This window comes from Anguilla anguilla, chromosome 2 (genome assembly GCF_013347855.1).
Source record: "Anguilla anguilla isolate fAngAng1 chromosome 2, fAngAng1.pri, whole genome shotgun sequence".
Classification (NCBI taxonomy): Eukaryota; Metazoa; Chordata; class Actinopteri; order Anguilliformes; family Anguillidae; genus Anguilla; species Anguilla anguilla.
Window position 1 is genome coordinate 51,305,231 of NC_049202.1, and position 24,152 is coordinate 51,329,382.

General features: G+C 38.2%; 1 protein-coding gene across 1 annotated transcript in view; it reads right to left on the reverse strand.

The window, feature by feature from the left end:
• The window catches only part of shisa9a (shisa family member 9a), a 65,882-nt gene that overhangs the window by 36,241 nt on the left and 5,489 nt on the right, over window positions 1-24,152 (reverse strand). The window contains exon 2 of the mRNA XM_035406012.1: window positions 19,966-20,093. Coding sequence (XP_035261903.1) covers window positions 19,966-20,093 — 128 coding nt within the window. The remainder of the gene's footprint in view (window positions 1-19,965; window positions 20,094-24,152) is intronic.

Consider the following 24,152-nt stretch of genomic DNA (forward strand, 5'->3'; position numbering starts at 1 on the left):
GAGCCATGGGGGAAAATATTCTGAATATGAAAATCATAGGTATATCATGGGACTACACGATCAACAATTTTGTATGTCAGTTGAAAAATACTGAATAAAAAAGCTTGAACTAGTACAGACTGGGGTACCAGGTGGATTTAGACAAGAGATAATGGAGATGATGATGATGACAATGATGATGATGACGATAACAAAAACAAATATAGCTGCGAGCAGCAATGGCGGGGCCAAGCACGAATGGGGCGCCTGGCCGACAAGCAACCGGAGGATCCCCTGAAGACGACACCAGTCCATCGCAGGGAGAACGGCACAACCATTCTGCAAAGTTTTGTAAAAACAGACCAGTCGGTTATACGGGCCGCCGTAGACTTCCATGGCAGAAAGCAATTGAAGCATTTGTCAAAAAAGTTTAATTTGTGGAAGATCACAGCTCTAGGACACAAAATGTCTAATTTGCAGAAGATCTAATGGGCGGGACTTATGGGTCCTAATTGGAAACTTGTTACCCTTGACGAGTTGCACATATGTGCAAAATTTCATGACTGTAGCTCAAATGAGGACGGAGATATGCCTGTTCAAAATGATGTAAAACACCTTTGTGCTCATGACAGCGCCACCTCTTGGCCAATCGGCATCATATGTCCTCCCTGTCCACATAGAGTGCCCCTATATATGTTTGCCGAGTTTCGAAAACATCGGCCTAGCGGTTATGCCTAAACAGAAAATGAGCTCTCTAGCGCCACCACTTGGTTTAATCGGGCCGAAAATGTAGGTGCAGCCTCCACATATGTCAACTGATATGCCTACCAAGTTTCATGGTGTTCGGAAGAACCGTTCAGAATTTACAGACCTTCATGTTACAAGCCACGCCCTCCTCAATATTCATTGGCTCATTGTGGCCAAATCAATTGCTTTATCAAAATTGTGTGAGTAGCTTTTGGTCAGCACCATCTGTAGACCATACGTGCCAAATTTGGTGGTGATGGGATCAACGCCCTAGGACTAGTTTGCAAAAGTAGGTTTTTTAAATTATTCAAAATGGCGGGAAATCTATTATGACGCGTTTTAACGGAAATGGGTGCATTGTAATCGGCATGACCCAAGGATTCAGGAGAAATAATCCGCACAACCTTAGGACAAACGGTTCAAAAGTTATAAGCAATAATGTACCTTGAAGTTTGGCCTGTTGGTGGCGCTACAGAGTTGGCTGGATTGACCCCAAATTCGAGGCCTGGATAGATTGGACTGTCCTTTATCAATGTGCCAAATTTCACAAAAATCCACCAATGGGTTCTATGGGCTGCCATAGACTCGCATTGCAGAAATAATAATAATAATAATAATAATACTAACGATTACAATAGGTGCCCTGCACCTTCGGTGCTTGGCCCCTAATAACGACAATAATAATAATAATAATAATAATAATAATAATAATAACAGTACTGCAATGGACTGGTGAACTGTCCAGGGTTTATTCTAGCCTCTTGTCCAAAGCACGCTGGGATAGGATCCAGCACCCCCTGCAACCCTGACCAGGAATAAGCGGGTATAGACAACAGATGGATGGATGATAATAATAATAATAATAATAATTATTATTATTATTATTATTATTATTATTATATTTCAGTAAGGAACTTGCTATAGAATGACCCATTATTTCAGTGAAATATTTGATTGGGCTGTTATCTGCCTTTGATGACCTCTCGACTATCCTCTTGTGTGGCCTTCTTACTACTTGGTTAAGAGTGACCTCAGGACTTATCTATCAGTGTTTCAGTGATGATGCATTGGTATGCAAGCAAAAGACATTACAGAGCTTACTTACTGAGCCAGACCTGGGTGCTGTCAGGAAGGGAGACTAACCAGGGAAATTCAGCTTGTTTATTACCCCATAAAGCTTTCAATTTGATCTACATAATAATACCTGCAGTAGGTCCAAATGCCAAATAAATCCCTTGCCTCTTCATTGACACAATGTGTGGTACTTATAACTGTGTATCTGCCATTTGACTTCTACACCGTCTTAGAAGTATAATAGATAAGGTAGCTCACGCTAGACACCTATACATACACAGTCAAACTATTGGATGATTTAAACTGTTCTTTTAAATTTTCTAAATAATGATCCCTGACATTCCAGCTGAAAAAGCTGGAGTAATTAACTAACAACACCTACAGATTCTGCAATAAAGCATTCTCCTCGAGATTTGTTTATAGAACACACACTGTGATCTTGTTGGATTTTCACTAAGTCAAGATTCAGAAGGAAACAGATTTCAGCATTTTCATTTCCTTCCTTGCGTATTTTCATCACACAGTGAAAATGGATGGCCAAGGGTATAAATTCTTTACGACCTTATGTTTACGTTCTACACATGATCACCAGAGGTGTAATATAAATATTATTCCTGATTAAATCCTCTGTGCCCATACTGAAGTTTACATACACCTTTCCAGAAGAGTGCATTGGTGGTAACACATTTCTCTCTATGCACAAGTTATTCACTGCTGCATCATTTTCACCTTCTCGCCCAATGTAAGGCAAATTTTCTGCTCGCACCTCATCCGCCACATGGTCGTCAGCATACGGCAGTCCCTCAGTTCACATGAGCTGCCCTGTACCTGAGATGATTTCGAAGGCAGGTCGATTTCAGACATCTGCTGCGGCGCTAGGGCCTAATAAACAAGAGATAATGGATTTCTAGGCCTTTCTGTGGGAAACCACATTAAGGTAATTAGACTCAGCTGAGGCAGTGTGATGAGCTGCTAAAGCAAAGTGTCAGTGCATGGAGATTGAAGCATCTCGAATGGGAAATGACACTGTGTCGACACAAAATCATCTCAGTGACCGATTTCCCATGTGTTTGACACTTGGGCATTTCCCTCCAATGAAACAAAGTGATAGCCCATATCTTCACTGTTTTATTATGCTACCTGCATCATGTAATTTTATTTTTCAGCCATCAAATCATACAGATAGATATTCTGCCAGTCTACATTTATTCAGAATAACTTAATAGTCTTTACTACTACTGTATATACTGGCTCTCCTGCTATGTGGTTTGCTGCATTCCCAGTACACAACCACTTCATCGCCTGACATATATCGGTCAAGCTCTACATATTCTGTAACATAAGCACTATCTGTCATCATTAATTTCACAGGTTGAATCCATCCAAGTAGACAGTGCAGGCTGTGATATTCATATCTTCTGAAATGTGCTTTAAATAACATTACCTGCCCCTGGGATCCGGTAGTCCTTATCTTCAAGGAGATCTTGGGAGTTCAAGTGGTATTCATTCCTCCTGGGACTCATCATTACTTTTATTCACTGACTTACTTACTTATTTATTTTTTAAATTTATTTTTATTTATTTATTTAGCTATCACTGGTGATGGCTGCTCTGCTGAGCCAACTAATGAATGCATTAGTCATCTTAGGAAAGAGGCATTAAAGATCACCACACTTGAACTCCTATCCTCTCATTTCCTCAAAATATGAGTGAGGGGAAGGAAAACAGAGAAATAAATGATGACAACCAGCCCTCATAAAGTGAGTCAACCACTTCTCATGTCAGTGTTGGAGAATGATATTTGCATACAAATATTTATATTGCATGTATTTCTTCTCCCCAAGGCATATCACTACAAGTGTCGTGTCACACATTATTGAACCCTGACATCAGTGCCTTTTGACCCTGAATTAATGACAGCGTCAAAGGTATGACAGACGTGCCAGAAATGTTTCTAAAACATACTGGCTGAACAAATGAACAGAGTACAAGCAATACAGATAATGTATCATCAGTTCCTATGAATATATAGTGGCCGTCACTTCATACTTGGAGGAAACATCAGTGTTTGCAGCTGTGTCTTTATTGATATACACAGAGAATAGGGAATTAAATACACTGCACTTTGAACCAGCTTCAGGAAATAAGTCTGGCTCCCTATCATTACTGGATTTTGAGAGGCAAAGATGGGGGGAAACTTTTAAAAGAGAAAAAATCGAAAATGAGATGACATCAGATTTGACCTAAATAACATATGGTTCTTCCCTAGAACTTTGCAGATATGGTTTGTGCATATTACTTGTAAACATCAATTTCTACTAGCTCCTGTGTTAAGTGGACAATGGTCTATTAAGGTATTAACAACATAAATCCTTGATTCTTCATGAACATCTTTCAACAGCACTGAGAAACTTTTTGATAACAACGAAGCAGGAAGAATTACAACAGCATGACAGATGCTCATTTCCATTCCTTTTCACACTGGCACCTGTAAAGGGAAAATACCATACGTTTTTTACCACTGTAAATGAGGTGTAGCAGCTTTAGCTTCGCTAGTTAGCTAGTACGCCCCATGAGGTGCAGTCAAGCTAAGGCTTTGTTATCATGACAACACTTTCTGGCGACACAACCCGCAGGGTCAAAACATTGATGTTGCCTTTAGCTAGGGGCAATTTTACCTTCAGCCTACTGGTAACACTTTTGTCTTTGGAGTCTTTTGGGCGAGTGAGAGGCATGGGTTCAAATATCACCTCAGGCAAGTGCTTCTAACTCGTTACATTGCTGCCATGACCTGGATCAGAATTGTTAAAAAAAAAAAAAACTCTTTTAAACTCCAGTTATGTTTTACCATATGTAAAAACTGCATCGTTTTCGGCAACCGGTTTCCACATAATTTTCTAGTAAAGTCAGCTAATCCAGGATTACAGCGTTCACATTGGTGCTGGTTGAGGCAAGTTTCCCCCCTCATCACTGTAAAGTGCTCAGAGTCACTGGCCGTGCAATATGAACACAATAAATTATTATTATTATCACCCCCTTCATGCAGATGCCAAATTTAGCCAATCCTAGCCCATTTAGGGGGTATTCTATTTAAGGGCATTATAACTGTAGGTGTGAGCATTGCAGAGAATCGGAAAATGGCGTAAATGAAGCAGGACATTTGTACCATTTACAATACTTAGAGTCGTCAGTATACATCATTTATATATTTATTTATTTTATATTCGAAAATGCAAAAAATGAAGTCGTTCTCCTTTAGTTTTCGATGAAATACTGAGAGATCACATATGTAAAACAGGTAAAACTATACATGTCCTGGATCATAAATTCCCTTTCTACAATTGTGCAAGAATTCTGTAGTCTTAAAATTTTTTGCCTTAAAGCGCGGTAAAAAGAACCATTAATAGTTTATCCAGGGGGAGAATTTATATATGAAATTATATTATACTGAAATTCCTGTGAGTTGCTGCAATGAATGGCATAGAAAATTCATTTGTCTTCAAAGGATATTCACACAATATTTTGTTGGCCTTTTTGGTCATAATGAAACGTTCATGCATAAATGTAAGGTAATTGTTTGGTAGAATAATATAATTTTATACCAGAATGGACTATTGAACCATCTGAAGCTTTTCCTATGGCTGGAAGTGGCTCGTTAACCATAGTCGGTTCACAAACATAGAGCACACAGGGGCACAAGCTACCTCTTTCACCAGGGCAAATATATATAAAAAATATTTTCCAACAGTCAAAGTAGATGATTCTTACAAAGAATCTTGTTCCAAAATAAATGAGGCCAGTTTGTGATGAAAAAATCCAGCAATACCACAATACATTTTTAAAGAGATAAAAAAAATTGCTAATTTGCATTTAAATGTAATGTTAAACACTGCCTTCCCAATTAACTGCACACCATTAACCGGATGCTCACAGGTTCTGGGTTTATTCTAATGTAAATTCTATTCATCACTTTATCTTCTTCATTAATGCCATGCATTGCATTGTAGGTGCTTTTGGTAGTTCTGGACACCTTTGAATGAAGCTGAGCATTTTTTGAACATCTCTACAGATTTTTGTTCTCTTACAGGGAGCACAGTTCTCGTCCATCTCAGAGCCTATTTTCCTGTGGTACTGACCCCTTGCTGAACTTTTCCTCCATTTCCTTTAAGGTTGTTCCTGTTTACCCTTTACTGCTATACTTCTGCTGCTTTTTCAGGTGTTTTCAACATTCATTTACAACCTCTAGCCTCTCATGTGACCTTCTGTTTTCGCACCAGTTTTAATTTGATTTCTATCATTATCATCCATTCTAAACTTGGAGCACAGAGTCAGTTTTACACCATACTTTGAGATAGTTCCTTTTACCCTCTCCTTTCTTTTTATGTCCTTTTCTCAGTCATTATTCACCTCCACTTACCCCATGACTTCTTGCGCCACCTTCTCTGTGATCAAGGTTCAATATCCGTTGCTACAACTTGTATCATGGCCTCTTAGGCCCGCTCAGATCTACCTCCTACTCTTTCCTTTAACAGATGCACTCTTACCATCTTACTGCTTGTACTGCTGCACCTTCCCTTACCCTTCCCAATAGTGATTTGCTCCTATGTTCCACTCTGCAAGAACTGAATACTGTCTTGTCAAAAAGAAGAGAACATCCCAACAACCTTCAAATACCATCTTACTGTTCCTTCTGTCTATCTCATCCCTCAATCACTGACAACTGCTACATCCTTTTCAATCAGCACAAAATCTGCACCTCAAAGCCCACGCAGGTGAATCTCCACTACCTGTCTTCTCTTTAACACAACAATGAATGTTGTTGAAAACATGCGTTTAGGTTCTACTATAATTTTTGTCTTAAATGTAATGTAATGCAGGGTTGTCTTATTTTCATTTGCTCCGTGTTTCAATTCTTCAGTTTCCACAGATGGTTTAGTTTTAGTGACCTGATGGCCCCTTATGGTCGATAACTGAATCGTTTAGAAATGTAACCACTTTTCAAATTAATAGTTTCACATATAGCATATTACAGACAATTAATTCATCAGTTGATCTGACTGATTAAATGTGCTGGGATGTGAATATGGAACATTTATTCTTCATAATGCAGAGCTATTGCTGACATTACATAGCACTTATGTGGCCAACTAGTATTAGAAGTGCCTAATTAAGAACAATAGCTGTTTACTACAATTCAGAGGTTGCAATAACAGTCAGAATGAAAACCGGTGTACACAGTGCGTCCCCAGGACCAACTCTGAGGACCACTACTTCAGCAATTCTTCTATTCCTGCAGTTTGCACTTAATGCTTTGAGCCCCCCTGTTTTTACTGCTATCCTTGGTTTTCCCTGCATACTGCTCTCGGGTCTTCAGCTGCCTTCTCCTGGAGGACCATAAAGCTTTCTTTTCTGAGTCTCGCTCTCTAGGCCCACTTATCATCTCCCAAAAGCCTTTTCTTTCAAAGCCGATTATGTAGATTTACGTCTGCTCTGCTAGTGTGCTCATTTTCAAATTTTTTCTGGACATGTCCTGTATGCAGTCCAAACACCGTGAGAAGTACCTTTCCAAATTGTTTCTTTCTAAATTTAGTTTCCTTCATCACCTGCTTCAATCTGATAATCCCCACAATCTTTCATTTGCCCCTCCCAGACTAAATGCTTAATCATTAGGCTTTAAGCAAATCCAAATGAGCTTTTATTCAAAAGCCATATAGGATCAACAAAAAAGCATCATATACTGTAATAGAATTGTGTTCCATTTTGGACGGCAACTGAATGTTCTGAAATCCTAGAGATAAATTATTTACCCATGTTATATCCAAATTTACAGCAATATGTTTCTTTTTAAGCAAGCAGCTTTGTTCACATTAGGTAGTGAAGGTACAGCATCATCAAATTACATTAATTCCCATTATCTATCAAGGAGTACCAGATAGTCAATAAAATCACTGAAAATAAGTTTAATAGGATCAGCACATCCAGCTTTAATGTGCATGATAGCAGGCTTTATGAATTTCTGTACAAAGCTACATATCATTTTTCAAAGACATAAACGTTACAATGCTAACTATACTGCAAAATGGTATACTTCATTTTAGTTTTCAAAATACTTCTGCAAAATGGAGACAACTAAAAAAAAGTCAATGTTTGTATTTAACCCTGTGTTAAATTTAATGCGCTAGCCATTGTTCAAATGCAAAAGATTTGAATGAAAGCGTTAATGTCTTTCACCTGGGCTCTGTGCGTAACCCAATTAAAAAGCTATCACGTTAAACGTACTGTGCTGAGGTTATCTGCTGCCACTGTGTGAGACTCCTGTGGTAAGTGTAGTATGGTTTTGAGAGGAAGGTCCCAGGTCTAATTCTTTTCTGATCCTGTGCTCTGCGACACAGCTTGGCTCCCAGCAGTCAGGCACTCTTCCTCTGCTGTTTGCCATTACGCATGTGACATGTAGATAGCTCCCTAATGCACCTTTTAATTTCTGAATCAAAAGTGTAAAGCCCCTTATTTTATTTGTAAATTGTCTTCTTTGGTCAGTGGCACATAATTTACTGTGGGTGGTTTTGTGTCCTTAGAGCCAAAATTCTGGCATGTGAGGATGCATATTCAATAAACCCAATGGTGTTCATGGGCATTTACTATCAGAGAAGTGTGGATCATTTTGAACTTCACTGCAATCGTGATGCATATGATGCATTGCCTGGAGGCATAGATGCATCGACTCACCCTTCCTGATTTGAATATTAATATACATATCATTACCTGGACTTTCCATTTTGCCAGGAACTTCAATACTTCAGGCTGTATTCTGCCCAACCACTATTTGCTCAGATAGATTCCCCATTACCAGTCTATCACAAATTTAGCATATTTAACTAGGGCCAGCAGAGAATGGGCTCCTCCTCTGTGTCTGGATTTCTCCTGAGATTTCTTTCCATTGGGAAAGTTTTTCATTACATGTTTTTTCCTCCCACTGCACAGTGTTTTACCTCACATGCTGAATTTCTGGGAGTGAAGGATTCGGCTTCCCAGATTTTTCCTTTTTCTGTTCCTGTTAAAGGTCTTTGTAACAGTGTCTCTGTAAAAAGTGCAACACTAATAAAATTGAACTGAATTGAACATGCAATTCAATTCATTCTGAAAGAGGTGGTGCAAATTATGGGAGTGGATTCATGCAGATCATTACCTGATGAGACATAATGAGGTGTATAAAACTCGCAGCATCTACTGTGCATCTCCTTTAAGACATGTCAAAAACAGATGCAAACTCGCAGACAACACTGAGAGCTGCTCCAGCCGGAAAAGACATCTTGTACCTCAATTTCTATGTTTGAAAGGTCCGGAAAAGGAATTAAATTAATATGCAGTCTTTCAAGGCAAGTGGCAATAGAATTACACAGCAATATAAAATAAAACCTGCTGGGAGTTACACATACTATAAGTTCACTCTTAGAATGGCTATACTACATATTGTTAAGTTCTAATTTATCAAACTGAAAAAATGTTTCACCATGCTATAGATCCCATACGTATGATTCATAAATGGCATGATTCATATATACTAATAATGCACACCAAGCAAGGTGCATGCATATAGGCTGGTAATGATGTCACCATACACAAACATACTGTATTTTAAGACAACATTCGGGGCAGTTTTCGTCACTAGCAGGTGTCCGTCACAGTGGAGCAGCAAATGTGGATACAATCACCAAAGCTAGCAGTGAATTTCATTGCAGTGCTGAAGGGCACTCAGCTGAGTGTAGGTACATGACTATACTCATTTGTTAAAGTATTTCCCCCCCACCCCCTCCCCAATAAACATGTGGCTTGTAACCAAAATCATGCTAAAAGTTTGAAAGTGAAGATTGTATGCGACTCCATAAGAGTTGCCCAGGATCCATACACATTAAGAAACAGTTTAATCTGTGATTAGGACAGGCGAGAAGGATAGAGAAAGCCCTTCGGCGAGCACCTCAATGAGCACCACTGAGCAGTCAACACACGCAATTTGGTTTAATGATGTTTTCAAAGCTTGTAGACATACCCCATACTTATATGATTATTTTTCTTAGCTTACGATTCTTCCATCCTCATATAACTTATAGTGCCTGGGGATAGTGATGCGTGTTCACATCTAGTGATGTTTAAATTGACAGTTTGTTGCTGTATTCATTTACATAATTAGATTTTATGAATAGTCTTCCACAAGCATGCTCACAAATATCCAAAAATTTAAAGATCAATTTACAATTTCTAGCATGTCCCCTAATGACTTTCAAATAATTCTGGCACAGAGAGTGGATAAATAAATGGAGCTACCACCAAACACATAAAAGTAACCTACCTAGTATAACCTGCCATTTATGAAGTAGTTTGGATTCAGTTTTGGTTATGTGACTGCTTCTCTTGCTAAAAATACGTTCTGCCTACTTCAATAAGTCTGTCATTTGAAACGTATTTTGTATGTTGACATTATACCGTTCATCATCCTGTGTCTTTCATGCCCTGGCTTTGAAATGTGGGATTTTCATCTTGTCCTGAATTAAAAATGTGTTCAATCATAAAAAGGCTTGAAATGCAATATCTGATCACCAAATCAACTGGGATTTCATTGGTTTAGGGCCATGAAGCGCATGATAAATTGGACCTTTTTAATACATACAATTGAGTAGTGCTTCTCAGGCCTTCTGGCCATAACAAAAACATTGACTTATTTGGACTGCAGTTTTACAAAGGTTGAAATTCTGAGGCAAATTTTGTAAAATTACAAAGGTGTCATTATTTCCCAGTTTAATGTATATTGCCACAAAAATATCAAATCATTTGGCTTACCTATTGGTCCGAAAATATGTATTGCACTTGTAGAACGGTGACAGGTGGTAGGCTGGATACACGACTCTCAACCTGTTTACATTTACTTTCCTTAATTAATAAGCAAACAAGCAATAAGCGGGAACATAACTAATACCCAAAACTATATGAAAGTATTTCCCATTTGAATTAGTGAAAGCACACCATTTCCATGACATATATTTAGACTTTCGGTACTGTTTTCTATTCCAATATTGAGCCAAGGCTGCCATTGTACAGATTTGAACTGATCTATTCAGGACTGTGCTGTTTAAATTATTAAACATCAATTTTCTGAAATCTATTTGCTAGTCAGCTTTGTCTATACCACTCAATATATTTTTACCTTGTTAAATTAAAAGTGTAGCTTTTCTAATTGATTGAACGTTGTCTTGCAATTTACAGTATCACTTGATGTGAATAAAGAGACAGTTACTACATGGTACAATAAACAGAAAGCTTAGGGATTACTTGCCAATGGATTTTTCAGGTAATTGGTATGTTTGTTAATACCAATGACTGGTTTAAAGGTAAAATTTTAAACCTTCCCTTGTTTCCAGTTCACAAGCTACTCCCAATGTACATATATTTTTACATTTACATTTTTTTCATTGAGATAGTACTTTCAGAAGACCACGAGGAAGTACGGTGCACTTCGATAGTCCTGAACATTTTTATCAGTCAACAAGAAAATGATGCACGAGTTTGCAGAAATTTGTTAAGTTTGGACGTTAACAACACAATAATTAAAGGAAGAAAAAATAGTTTGCACTCCAATGAAATCTGCCTTGCTAAATTTGCTACTTACAGGCAATTTGATAAATCATTGGGAATAATCCATTATAAAAATAAAGATGATCTTGATCTTGCTGAAGCATAAGCCATTTGTGCAGTCATGTACAACATGGTCTGGAATCAAATCCTGACCATCCGAATGCGAACTGTAGCTGGCAGTTTTGCATGACATTACATAATGTGCCACAACTCTTGTAGCCTTTAAGGTTTTCTCTAATATTGTTAATAGTTAATTAATTTACATTGTTAAAGGCTATTTTGGGGTTGTAAATAATCATTTATCATGTCCTATTTTTTAAGTAAAAAAGCTATTCTAAATGTTATAAATACAATCCTAATGGAAAATGTGATAATCCACATCCTTCTGCAAGACAGATACGGAAAGAGTTAATCAATAAATTATACACCGATCAGCCACAACATTAAAACCACCTGCCTAATATTGTGTAGGTCCCCCTCGTGCCACCAAAACAGCTGTGACCCATCGAGAGGAAATAATTCACCCTCTAACAATATCTTAGCTTTGTATAGCCCTGTAGCAACTAATAATGTAATGAACTACCAATAGTGCAATAACTCCCAATAATGTAATCCATTTCAAATTTTTTGTGTAATAAAAACCAACAATGTAATAAGTAGTAGTAGTAGTGGTAGTGTACTTTATTGATCCCCGGGGGGAATTTGCACTGTTGCAGCATCAAAGACAACAAAGTAACACAATCAGATACAAATTTACAGTAGATACAAAATATCAGATATAAATACACAGTAGATACAAATATATACAGAAATCCAAATATACCAGAGGACACCTTCAGAGGTGGAGTCCATGCCTCGACGGGTCAGAGCTGTTTTGGCAGCATGAGGGGGACCTACACAATATTAGGTAGGTGGTTTTAATGTTGTGGCTGATCGGTGTGCATATTAAGCATTAAATTACTTTTCACGTTTTGTAGCAGCAATTGTCTTCAGAGGGAAGAACATTAATTTTGCATTTGGTCAAGCTGGAAATGTCTACATCATCACAAATTGCTTCTCTCTCTCTCGAGAACACTGTAGAGATGTTCCCACGGCCTGTTTTAGTCCATTTTTTTTACTGATGGTCTCCCAAGAGAATAGGTTCTTCCTTTAATGAATTGATTTAATCTTCTGGTGGAAGAGGCACTGTGTGATATCCTGACTGAACAACTGAAGAGCTGTCAACATCATCTCAAAGTTTCCTCACATCATAGCTCTGAGGCTTGCATAAAGATAACCCTTTGAACTCCTTCAGAGGTTGTCCTCTTTGGTGAATTCAGACAGAGGTCAGGTTTGTATCTTATGGCCCCATTCTTGAGACTGGAGAACTCAGAGGACTTTTACAGTAAAAAGCCTAGGGGTATCCCTAGATGATGTACTCCTTTTTCTCTTTCATGTTGTGAGTAGGGCAGGCAGTTTCTTTACATACAACATCTGAAGAATCCACGTCTTTCTTCTGCCCTACTCAGCTTCTAGTTCAGACCCTGATACTCTCAATCCTGGACTATTGCAATTCCCTTCTCACTGGTCTCCCTGCCTGTACCACTAATCCACTGAAGATAATAGAGAATGCAGCCACACAACTTGCCTACATTCATCCCAAGCCTGTTTGTGGTACAACTCTCCTTATCTCGCTTCACTGACAACCTGTTACAGCTAACATCAAGTTTAAAATCTTGGAATCAGGCTACAAGGCGCAGTTAGTGGAAAAGCTCCAGCATATTTCCAGTCAATCATCAAGCCTTTAATGTTGGCCAGATCCCTCTGTTCCACAGTGGGCAATTGACTACTCCCTCTCAGTGTGATTGCTCTTCATAATCATGATGCCTTGCTATGGTAGAAGGAACTTCCTTCAGTGGTCAGAACAACACATTCATTGGCCACCTTCCAATACAGAAGACCAACCTCTTCAGCTGGTATCTTGCCTCTCCTCCAATCGTCACCCCTAGCCCCATGGAATCTCATGGAATAATTGAGATTATGGTATTTGAATGTTTTATATGGCTGGTTATGCATACAATCTTTACAGTATGTGTTCAGCATCTATATTTTGGTACTTGGTTAGCATTGTTTATTTTTATTAGTCCTTTGACGATGTTCCATAGATACTCTCTGGTCTGGGAATAATGACTGCCAGTCTAGCACTGTTGCTTATGTAACCCAGGTGAATGCACACTTGTTCTCTTAAATTATAAGTTGCTCTGGATAAGAACTCTGGACTGTTAATACCTAGTTTGATGCCTTGTCTTCCTGTACTGTTGCTTCAAATAAAATCACTTGGATTAATGATAATATTGAAGCTTGAAGTCTTTTGAAGGACACAGAGAGTTTTCTCAAATAAATGTAATATTTTAATATTTTTTTTAGATTTTTACTTATTTTAATTAATCATACATTTTTTCCATTTAGTATTATCCAGCAGCAAACACATCTGTAAAACCTTATTTTCTTCTAATGGGTTATCACATGCTCAGATAATTTGTGAATATCAAATGTGTGTACATGTGCACGCCCCCAGTGAAAAAAATGTACGCACAATAAAATAAAATCTTTGGAGATACAATTTTATGCCTTACATTACTAATGGAAAAATTTATCTGGCTCTTTGACACGTGAAAAGCCTTCTCTTTGGCTCACAAAAGCTTATCCTCACCCAAGGTTAAGTAAGCATGGAACTGGTGACAGGGCCCTTTGTGTGATAACTCGGTAGATCTTGAAGGTGACTGAGAGTCATTCTAATCCAATGGATTGAAGGACAGTGTCATGTAAAGAGGGGCCTGAACAATGGCAGAGATTACCTGGCCCCCGGCGCAATGCCCGTCTGCACACTGAAATCCACAGAGCCTTTGTTTCTGGCTGCCCTGCCCTTTCCAGGCTCTCACTGCCAAACAATGCCTGGGACTGACAAGTCCCTAATTGCAGTGAGCTTTACTCACACACAGCAGGCTGGTGCCCGCTCTTTCCGTCTTCATCTGTAATTCCCATCCATACAGAAAAGAGATAAATCAATCGGGTTGTGCCACAATGCTGGCTCCTTGCCATCTGGGCTTTGCTGATAATAAAGGGGTGAGCCCTTCATGAGAAGAATTAAAGTTGTGGATTGCGAAGCTGTGACCCTCAAGCCAAAGGTTTTGTCCCAGGCTGCTACCAAAGAAAGAACGGTAAGCACCTACATATCCAAGGCGCCAAGGCATGGTCAGTATTTTTAACTGACCCTGATAGTTCTTTTATTATGTATTTTATTATTTCCTGGTTCCATATGTGCAGACAACTGCATTAAAAAGTCCTCTGGATGTTCCACTGAAACCTTCTTGTTAAATGTGTTCCATGTGTTGTCATGTTCATATTATTGAATTTGTTTTCAAAAACGACATTTAATCTTATTTTTGGTGGGTATTGTTTCTGTGGCTAAGCAACCTGAGCTAAAGGAAACTGGTATGGCTTCCTACAGTACATCGGTGTTACTACACGAGACCTTGGGAGTAAAGAACTTGTGTTGCCTGAGAACTGAGAAGGAAAGAAGGACTGGCATGATATAAAAACTGATTTCAATACTTATAAATTGTGAATAAATACCATAAAATATATCTCTTCAGATCGTTAACCTCTGTGAGCATAACATTGTTGTACAAGCTGCTTTAGAGTTACCTGAAGTTTATTTTCTTGTTTAAGACCACGACCCCTAGAATGCCCTAATGTACACCATAGTAAACCGACTTGTCAGAAAGGTCTGTAAGGATCTAAAATATCCTTTACTGAAAACATACACTAAAATGAAAATAGTTTGAAATGTCTAGAATGAGAATTTCTTTAATATAGATTTTCTGTCACTTAGGTGAAAAGGTAAGACTAGCTTAAAACTGCACTGTAAATCATTAACAAATTACAAAGATGTTTATTGCAGAATTAATGAATGACAGAAAATAGTCCATTAAGGTGGCTTTGGGTTTTCACACTTTCACATTAGTTAACAGAATGTACTGTAGACAACTTACAACACAGCCAAAGCATGTTGATACCTCATTGCTTGCTCATATAGTAATGTTCACATAACCATAAATAATGTGTTCTACTAATTGTGTTACCACCTATTTATTAATGTATTGCTTGTGTTGAAGCGTACAGCAACTAGTCATTGGCTGCAAATGCATTTCAACTCCAGTCACAAGTGTAACCCATATAAGTAGTATAACCAGGAGCATGATGGCTAAATGATGGGTTTCATGACAATCTGTTGTGGAAAATTATATCATTAGTAGAATGTTCACTAATGACTGTGATGTTTCAGATCTGTTCACTGTTCATGCTGTAACACTCTCATGGATTCCCAATGCACTGAAGCATCCCTTACAAAAAAAAATCACTTGTGAATCACTTGCCTTTTCACATGTAAAAATCACAATTTCACACGTGAATTTAACATTTTTACATATGAATTAAAATATTCACATGAGAATTAAAATTCCACATGTGAAAAGAAAATGCGTCACATGAAGTCATGTGAAATTAGTACCTTCACATGTGAATTCCACATTTTCACATGTGTCTGACATTGTCAAACGTGAACTATAATTTGCATATGTGAAAACAAAATGTAATTTGAAATAATACATTTTGTATGATATATAATAAATTACCTTTTTCTGCGTTCACGGTATAAGTGAGATTATTTTTATAGTTCAAATGTGTACTTTTCACATGTGATTTTTGTTCATTTATTTATTTTTGGCTAGTCCAAAATTGCAGTCCAGGTAAATAAAAGTCATTAAAAAATATTACAGAATGCTGATTAATGAGACAGCATTAATTTTTTTTTTACATCATAGCCCTTCTTAATAGTCATTTCATTTCATTTCAAAACAAAGCACTTGTGTGATGAATTTTTGTGTGATGAATCTAAGCCTTCATATTCCCAGTGGGGTGATTATTCTTGAGGGCATTGTCCAATATTAATAAGTAACATGTTTAAAATGATAAAGAAAAAATGATGAAGTTTTACATCATTTGTGGTGTATAGAAGTACTGAACGAACCAGGAAGAATAATTAGAGTGGACTGTTCCTGATGAACCTGAAAAGGTTTTTGTTGTTCTTGCTGATCAATGACATTAGCATATAAAACAGATATTCTTTTCTTTTTTGAGTGGGTGTATGACATACCTCAAACACTGTTCTATTTGAAACACTGTTTGAGAACAAATATTCATAAAGAACCTCATGAGGAAATCATTAATCACTTTGTCAATTTTATGCTTGAATAGCATAAAGAATGTGCAAAGCAACACCACCACTATTATTTTAACCTTTGAGGGTAGCCATTTCTACATGGTGTGCCCACTCGTGGAGAAAACATCTTGAAAGTCTAAAAAATAGCCGTACTGTATTTGATTACTCCCCTTGGGACTTCCTCGTTCCAGTGCAAAATTGCAGAACTGCTGCACCTGTCTGATAAGCAACAGTGTGATGATGACACAAAATAGACCCTAAGGTTCAATATTACTTTTGCATCTAAAATAAAACGACTAAAAGTCATCATGATCTTGAATCAATGAAAGCTAGAATTGATTATATAGGTATCTCAAGCTGGATTGTATTCACTTTTCTACCCGTGACAGGACTGGTAGTATTTCTAATATTAACAAGTGTTATCGCATTCATCAATGAGCAAATAACTGGACCAATACAGACCTTCTTATTTTAACCTTGCAAAATAGAAATAGTGAAAACTGCTTCTAGGAAATATATTTCATTTTGAATAGCAGCTTCACCAAAAGTATCAGTCACAAAACAATAAAAGCTGTTGCAGCATAAACGGGAGTGTGCCACTGAAATCGTATTAGTTATGCTGCTATTGATGAGACTAAACGTCTTTGCAGTATTTCTATTTGTTTAAAACCAATCATACATTCAATTTGCCAACAAAACTAAAACACAGTGAAGCATTAATGCCTCTTTCCAAAATAACAGTTGTCACATTGTAGAGAAAGACCCACAAATTCAAGCAAACTGTGGACATGTTCAGTCCTATTTTTGCAGTCAAGGCGCAATTTTCACTGGCAGTAAGTCAAGGCGCTGGTGAATTAGCACACGTCCCCCTCAGTTTTGGTAATTTTGTGACTCCAGACATTAGCGCAAAAGAGGCTGGTTCAATAAGAATAGATAAACAGTGGGTGTGGTGGGTGTTTGGTCCCATTATTGCCAATCAGATCGCTCCATGTCTTTCCCTTTAAAAACAGTGCATCGGCGCCACAGCCAACTGCTAATTTCGCCATTGGCTGAAGAACAAGTGTGTAATGAAAGGCTCCATTACGAGTGCCTCTAAAAAACATAACTTGTGATATCAAAAGAAAGGTGAGACTGAATAGTTTCAATTTTAATATTTATATTTCCCCTCAAACAAAATTTATTTTCCATTTATATGCCAGTACTAAAAGCTATGATAAATGGTTTCCATGGACAGTTGCACAGGGTGAATATTGTCAGACTGGCCAGGAGCAGGAGGCAGCTGCCAGAGGCACCCTCCAGTCAGCCTCTCCATTGTACTGCTGCCGCCACTGTTTCAATATGACATTCATCGCGCTTGCGAACCAATGGGAAAAACAAGATATATATATATATATATATGTATATATGCTTCAATTAAGTTTTATTCATGCACTTGACAAGATGAAGGTACACTCAGGGAAACAGCTCCACCGCCAAGCAGTTACTGCTCTCTTGTGCACTCTGTGCCGGACTTTCTCAGGGCTGTATTGTAATGTGTCACTTGACCCATCCAAACTCCTAGTCCTGCCAAACACACAATTAAAAGTCTCCAGTGTGTTCTGGGCTCAATGTATGGAATAAGTAGTCACTATTTCAACAAATGCATATCTTACACTATATTATGGGTGTAGAGCTGGTCTACAGATGCATTGCCTAAATAGCTGGCATTGCACTGCATGACTGAATACAGCTTGCATTTAAAAAAGTGAAAGTTAATAAAATATTTCTCACATTCATTGTGTGTTCATTCATATGTGTGGCGCGTGGATAGCGCCACCAAAATAGTGCAACGCGCCAGCATTTCAGTAAAATTTGGTTTATTATTCAGCACCAAATCTGTACTTAATGCACCCCTTATTGCACCGCCCAACCCATGTTGACCCAAACTGATTTACTGCAGACCACAAAACTACCAAACCTGGTGCAGGTGAAAAATATTCTGTTTGCACAAGACAAAACTAGCTATTTCACTTCAGGCACATTTTCACTTGCGTCTGTCACCAAAATAGGGCCTGTTGTCTGTACCAGGACGTTCACGTGTATTACTGATACTATCCAGCAGCAGAGACAGGGATGATTAGAAATAATTAGATACTTTTAGAGTTAAGCCATTACCATATATCTGAGCAACTGCTGCTCCAGCCCACAGGACTCACCAGAAATAGACTGCTTCCATGTATTTGTTTCTCCACAGCAAGCACAGAATCAAACAGACAAGGCCAAATTAAATGGCAAGTAAACCATTGCAGCCACTTCCTGATTTCTACAGAAGGAAGCACTGAAGAACTGCCAAATGTATAGATGCAGAGATTCAGAAACTACAGCTGCAGTTCTCTTTCACCAAGCACTAAAACTTACTTCTTGAGCTGTGCTGGGCTATTTTGGTTAATTTGTATGTAAATCATAGCTTTCAGATAGCATGATGCAAAATCTCTTGACAAAGACCATGTTATTTATAACTCCTTGCAAATAGTAAAGGCCTCTAAAGCTGATCACACCAAATAGTCCTTATCACCACTTAAAGAATACCATCATTACTGGTAAAACCATAAAACTACACGAAGTAGGACGATAATTCCGAACTCTAGTCAGCTTACTATATTTTATTGTACCTGGTTGCCATAAAACATAATCCTGGCAATTTGCTTCCCAATGATGCCTACATTATTCAAGAAGTCTCTCACCATTTGAAGCTATGTCCGATCATAACTGAGGCAAAAGCTAGGATTCAAATCTTTTAAAAATATATTTAACATTTTAAACATCAGAATCATCTTGAATGTAATTACATGCTATAGCATTAAGATTTGCCTTCACTGGGACTAAGGGGCCTAGCTAAAACCATGAAAAACAGCCCCAGACCAAGGAATGTCCAGATACGATATACACACACTATATACGTGTGTGTGTGTGTGAATGAGTGTGTCTTTGTCAACACTACAATCGTGAGGAAATGTTAAAAGCACTATATTCAGTAAAATCTAATATGATGCTACTGCACGTCCCCACACCATGTAATGGTATTTAAATTGTTATTTGCTCATCCATATCCTTAAATCTATCTTTTATTAAACAAAAAGGAGGAAAAAAACATATATTCAATGCATTTATGTAACCTAAAAAAGACATCCCAATATACTATGATATCTTTTAAAAATATTTGATACTTTAAACTCAAATTGCAAAAATAATAAATCAAATAAAAATAAATCAGATTAATTAGCCAGATGACTTACGCAGGTTGTTTGCCTTTGTCCTGGCTTGCACGTTTTCGTAATGTTGCACATGCATGCCCATGTTGTCTTCCCGCTCCAGATGCTCTCCCGGACATGGGCCTTGCTGTCGCATCACATTTGCAAGAGCTCTGCAGAGAAAGGACTTTCTTGGTTAGGAAGCCAAATATGTAGACCTTTACTTATTTAAATATGCCAGGATTCTAGAGAGTGTAGAGCAAGACAATCTTGTTATCTGTTATACATTAAGAAAAAGAGGATTTTCTCAAATTTACCTATTGCCTATTATTTCCTGTCATGCCCCATTCCACCCTCTAGACCTGTCTGGTGTCCAGACGTCTCTTTATACCACTTTCTCTCTCTCATGATGCTGTATTTTGTGCACATGACATTCCTATTGGTGTCTCTCAAGGCTCTGTACTTGGCCCCCTCCTCTTTTTGCATGGCATGAAAGCTTGTGGGTATGTCACCTCCTCCCACAGCATCTCATACCATTTTGATGCAGATGACACTCCTTTCCTCTGTCAGACACATATTATGCATCTCAGCTTACTTGACATGACATACAGACCATCACCTAAAGCTTAGTTTGACGAAAACCGAAATGCTTTTCATTCCCTCCAAGTCCTCGCCACTCTAAGACCTCACCCCAGAGTTGATACAACAAGAGACCTCATTTAAAGCAGTTCTACCATAAGAAGCTTAGGAGCAGAGATAATCAACTCTCATTCTCCACCCAGAGAACAACACTGAGCCCGGTGTGCAGATTGTTTCAAGAAAACATTTTCTGCTTCCTCACCACCTATTCTACACAGCTATAAATCCAGGCCCTGGTACTCTCACGTATCTACTATTGCAATTTGGTAACCTTGAAACATCTGCTCCCTGCATAGTCATCCCTTCTAGTGAAGATGCCTTTTGGTCTGAACACCCTATGGTGGAAAAAAACTTCCTACGGTGATCAGGACAGCAGAATCATCATCTTCAGATGCAAACTGAAAACCTCTTCAGACTGTGTCTTGATTCCCATCCCATCCCCACCCACCTAAAACTCCTAATATTTGTGCTAGTTGAGTTTATGCTAATTTCTTTTAGCTTTAGTTTTTTTTCCTTAGGGCTTGTTATGGATGCTATCTGTATGCAGTGGTGCGTGGAGGGCTAGCCACACCCCCTGCACCATTCTCTCTCTCCACTGTCACCTCTCCTACCGCCCAGCAGCATGGCGACAGCCCAGAGTGCCTCAGCACGGACAGCATACAGCTAATGCAGTGATTATTCAATCACTGAAGAGCAGCCGTTGACAGTCATCAGTGCCAGCTGCAGGAAATCGAGAGCTCTTCAGCTTTCCTTTAATAGGGCGCAGAGACGTTCTTACTCTACATGACAACTAATCTCTTTCCATACACTGAACCAGAGGAGCCCTTTCCGTGAATCCTGAAATTCCCCCTGGGAAAGTAAAGTCATTCTATTCTATTAAACCTGCACTGACTTACTCTGGATTCCTCCATGTCCTACTCAGCCTGGAGACTCGCCCTTGTTGTGTTTTGTCCTAAATGCCTGCCCTATCTCCACTATTCCTCTACATGGCTGTGTGAGAGTCACTAAATAAATCACGCATATGACTAAACTCGTGCCTGGTGTGTGTTGTCCCTCCAGTGTAATTTACATGAGACTTTCACATTGTATACAGCATAAGAATTTGGTTTCTGCTTTATATAGTTCATTTGTGTTGATGCTTCAGTGAGGCCATATATATACTAACAGGTTTAGCGATTAGTCAGGTCTGTATATACAAATAAATACATATAAATCAGATAAGTACAGTTATGTTCCCTTACAATGTAAGTCAGTCTGAAAAACAGCATCTGGGAAATGAATATGTCAAAGAATTAACTGACAAGACAACTCTCCATATATTTTAGAGTCTCATTGCTCGTTGTTTTAATGGGTAGAATAGCAAATAACACCACAAAAATGAGCATGTTCTCAATTCCAAAAGTAAACGTAGAAATTGATAGTATTTCTTTTCAGCTGGCAAAAGCAGCACAGCTGGAGGAAATGAAGAAGCCGAAACCCAACATCTCTATAAGCAGAATTCCCTCTGAAATAACAGAGTGGGTGTGATACTGTAAGTGCAAGCTGCCGCCAGAGATGATGCTTAGACCATTATGGTGAGACATATTCCATCTTAAAAAGCAGCAGTTCTACTTGACCCTGAAAATTCAGTCATTGAACATACTAGTTTCATATATTTCATATTCAAGAAATGAAGGGGAACATTTCATTTGTCTTCAAGTACTGACTTCAGTAGGCTATATACTTCAAAGAAAATATGCATTAATGTCCCTTAATAACTCGCACGGAATTCTTTCTATACAGTATATGAAGGAAAATATGACCTTTACACAGACAAAGGAGCATCCACGATTTCCTTTTGCTTATAGTCTTGACTACCAGGTGTTTTTCACTTTGGTTTGAAGCCTGCAAATTTCTTCAAGAAACTTGTTTTTTCAGGCTGTCATTGCAGGAATATGACTTGTACGCACACAGACACCTCAATCTTGGATAGAACAACAAAATGGACACCCTTATGAAACTTCTTTCCATGTGTCTCATTATTATTTACAGATTAAATTTACTGAATACATACAGTGAGCTCCATAATGTTAGGGACAATATTTTTTTTTTTAAATTATTTTATATATATATTTTATAAATTTAAAAATTTTAAATTATTGTTATACATTTCGGTTTCACCATGCAGAAATTACAGCACTTTTTATAAATAGTCCTCCCATTTCAGGACATCATAATGTTTTGGACAAATGGGATCACAGGTGTTTCTGATTAGTCTGGTGTGTTCAATTGCATCATTAGGTATGAAACCTTTCAGTATCTAATTTTGATTCCAGCCTTTTGATTGCCTTTGGAGTCTGTTTTTTGTGTTTGTCAACATCACGACCAGAGTTGTATGAATGAAAGTCATGGTAGCCATTAAGAAGCTGAGAAATAAGAAAGAAAAACAAAACATTCAGAGACATAAGCCAAACCTTAGGTTAACCAAAATCAACTGGACCATCATTAAGAAGGAAAAGAGCATTGGTGAGCCTAGAAATCACAGAGAGCCTGATAAGCCAAGGGAAAACTCCAAAATAAGAACAAAAATGTTGAAGACATTCAGTTGAACTTGAGCAGATAAGATGCTTCTGTATACAGCAGAATTCAATCTGCTGCTGCTATTACATCATCAAAGAAGACAAGTGAGTCAGTATCTGTGACATACATACCCAATCCATAACACCCTTCACCACCATGTTTCACAGATGAGGGGGGATGGTTTGGATCTTGGGCAGTTCCCATTGGGCTCCGCACTTTGCTCTTGCCATCACTCTAATACAAGTGTTTCTTGGTCTCATTTATCCACAAGACCTTTTTCAAGAACTCTGCAGGCTCTTTTAGGTGCAAACTGTAACCTGGCCATCCTGTTTTTGCAGCAAACTAGTGGTTTGCATCTTGGAGTATAGCCTCTGTATTTCTGTCTTCTATGAAGTCTTTGGTGGATAGCAGTCATTGACACATCCGCACCTGCCTTTTGAAGAGTGTTTCTGAACGGTTGGACATCTGTCTGGGGTTTTTTCTTCATTATGGTGAGAATTTTTGGTTATTAACTGTATAGATCTTCCTTGGATTACCAGGCTCTGAGCTCACCAGTGCTCTCTTTGTTTTACTGATGTTCCAAACAGTTGATTATGGTTAGCCTAAGGTTTGGCCAATGTCTCCGACAGTTTTTTCTGTTTCTCAGCCTCATAATAGCTTCCTTGACTTTCATTGGCACAACTTTGGTTGGCATGTTGAAAAACACCAATAATAGAATCCAAAGGCAATCAAAGGGCTAGAATCAAAATTAGATACTTAAAGCTGTGATGCCATTTGTCCCAAACAGCATGATGCCCTGAAATGAGGGGATTATTTATAGAAAGTGCTGTAATTTTTACTTGGTGAAATGCATAAAAAATACCCTTAAATAAAAGCTGAGAATGTGCACTTTAACCCAATGTGATTCTTTTATTACAAATCAAAGTTGTACAGACTAGAGTACAGAGTCAAATCAAGAAAAAATAGGCTATGTCTGTCGCAAACATTACGGAGCTCGCTGTAAATACTGCTCAATGAAACTAAGGAACAAAGAA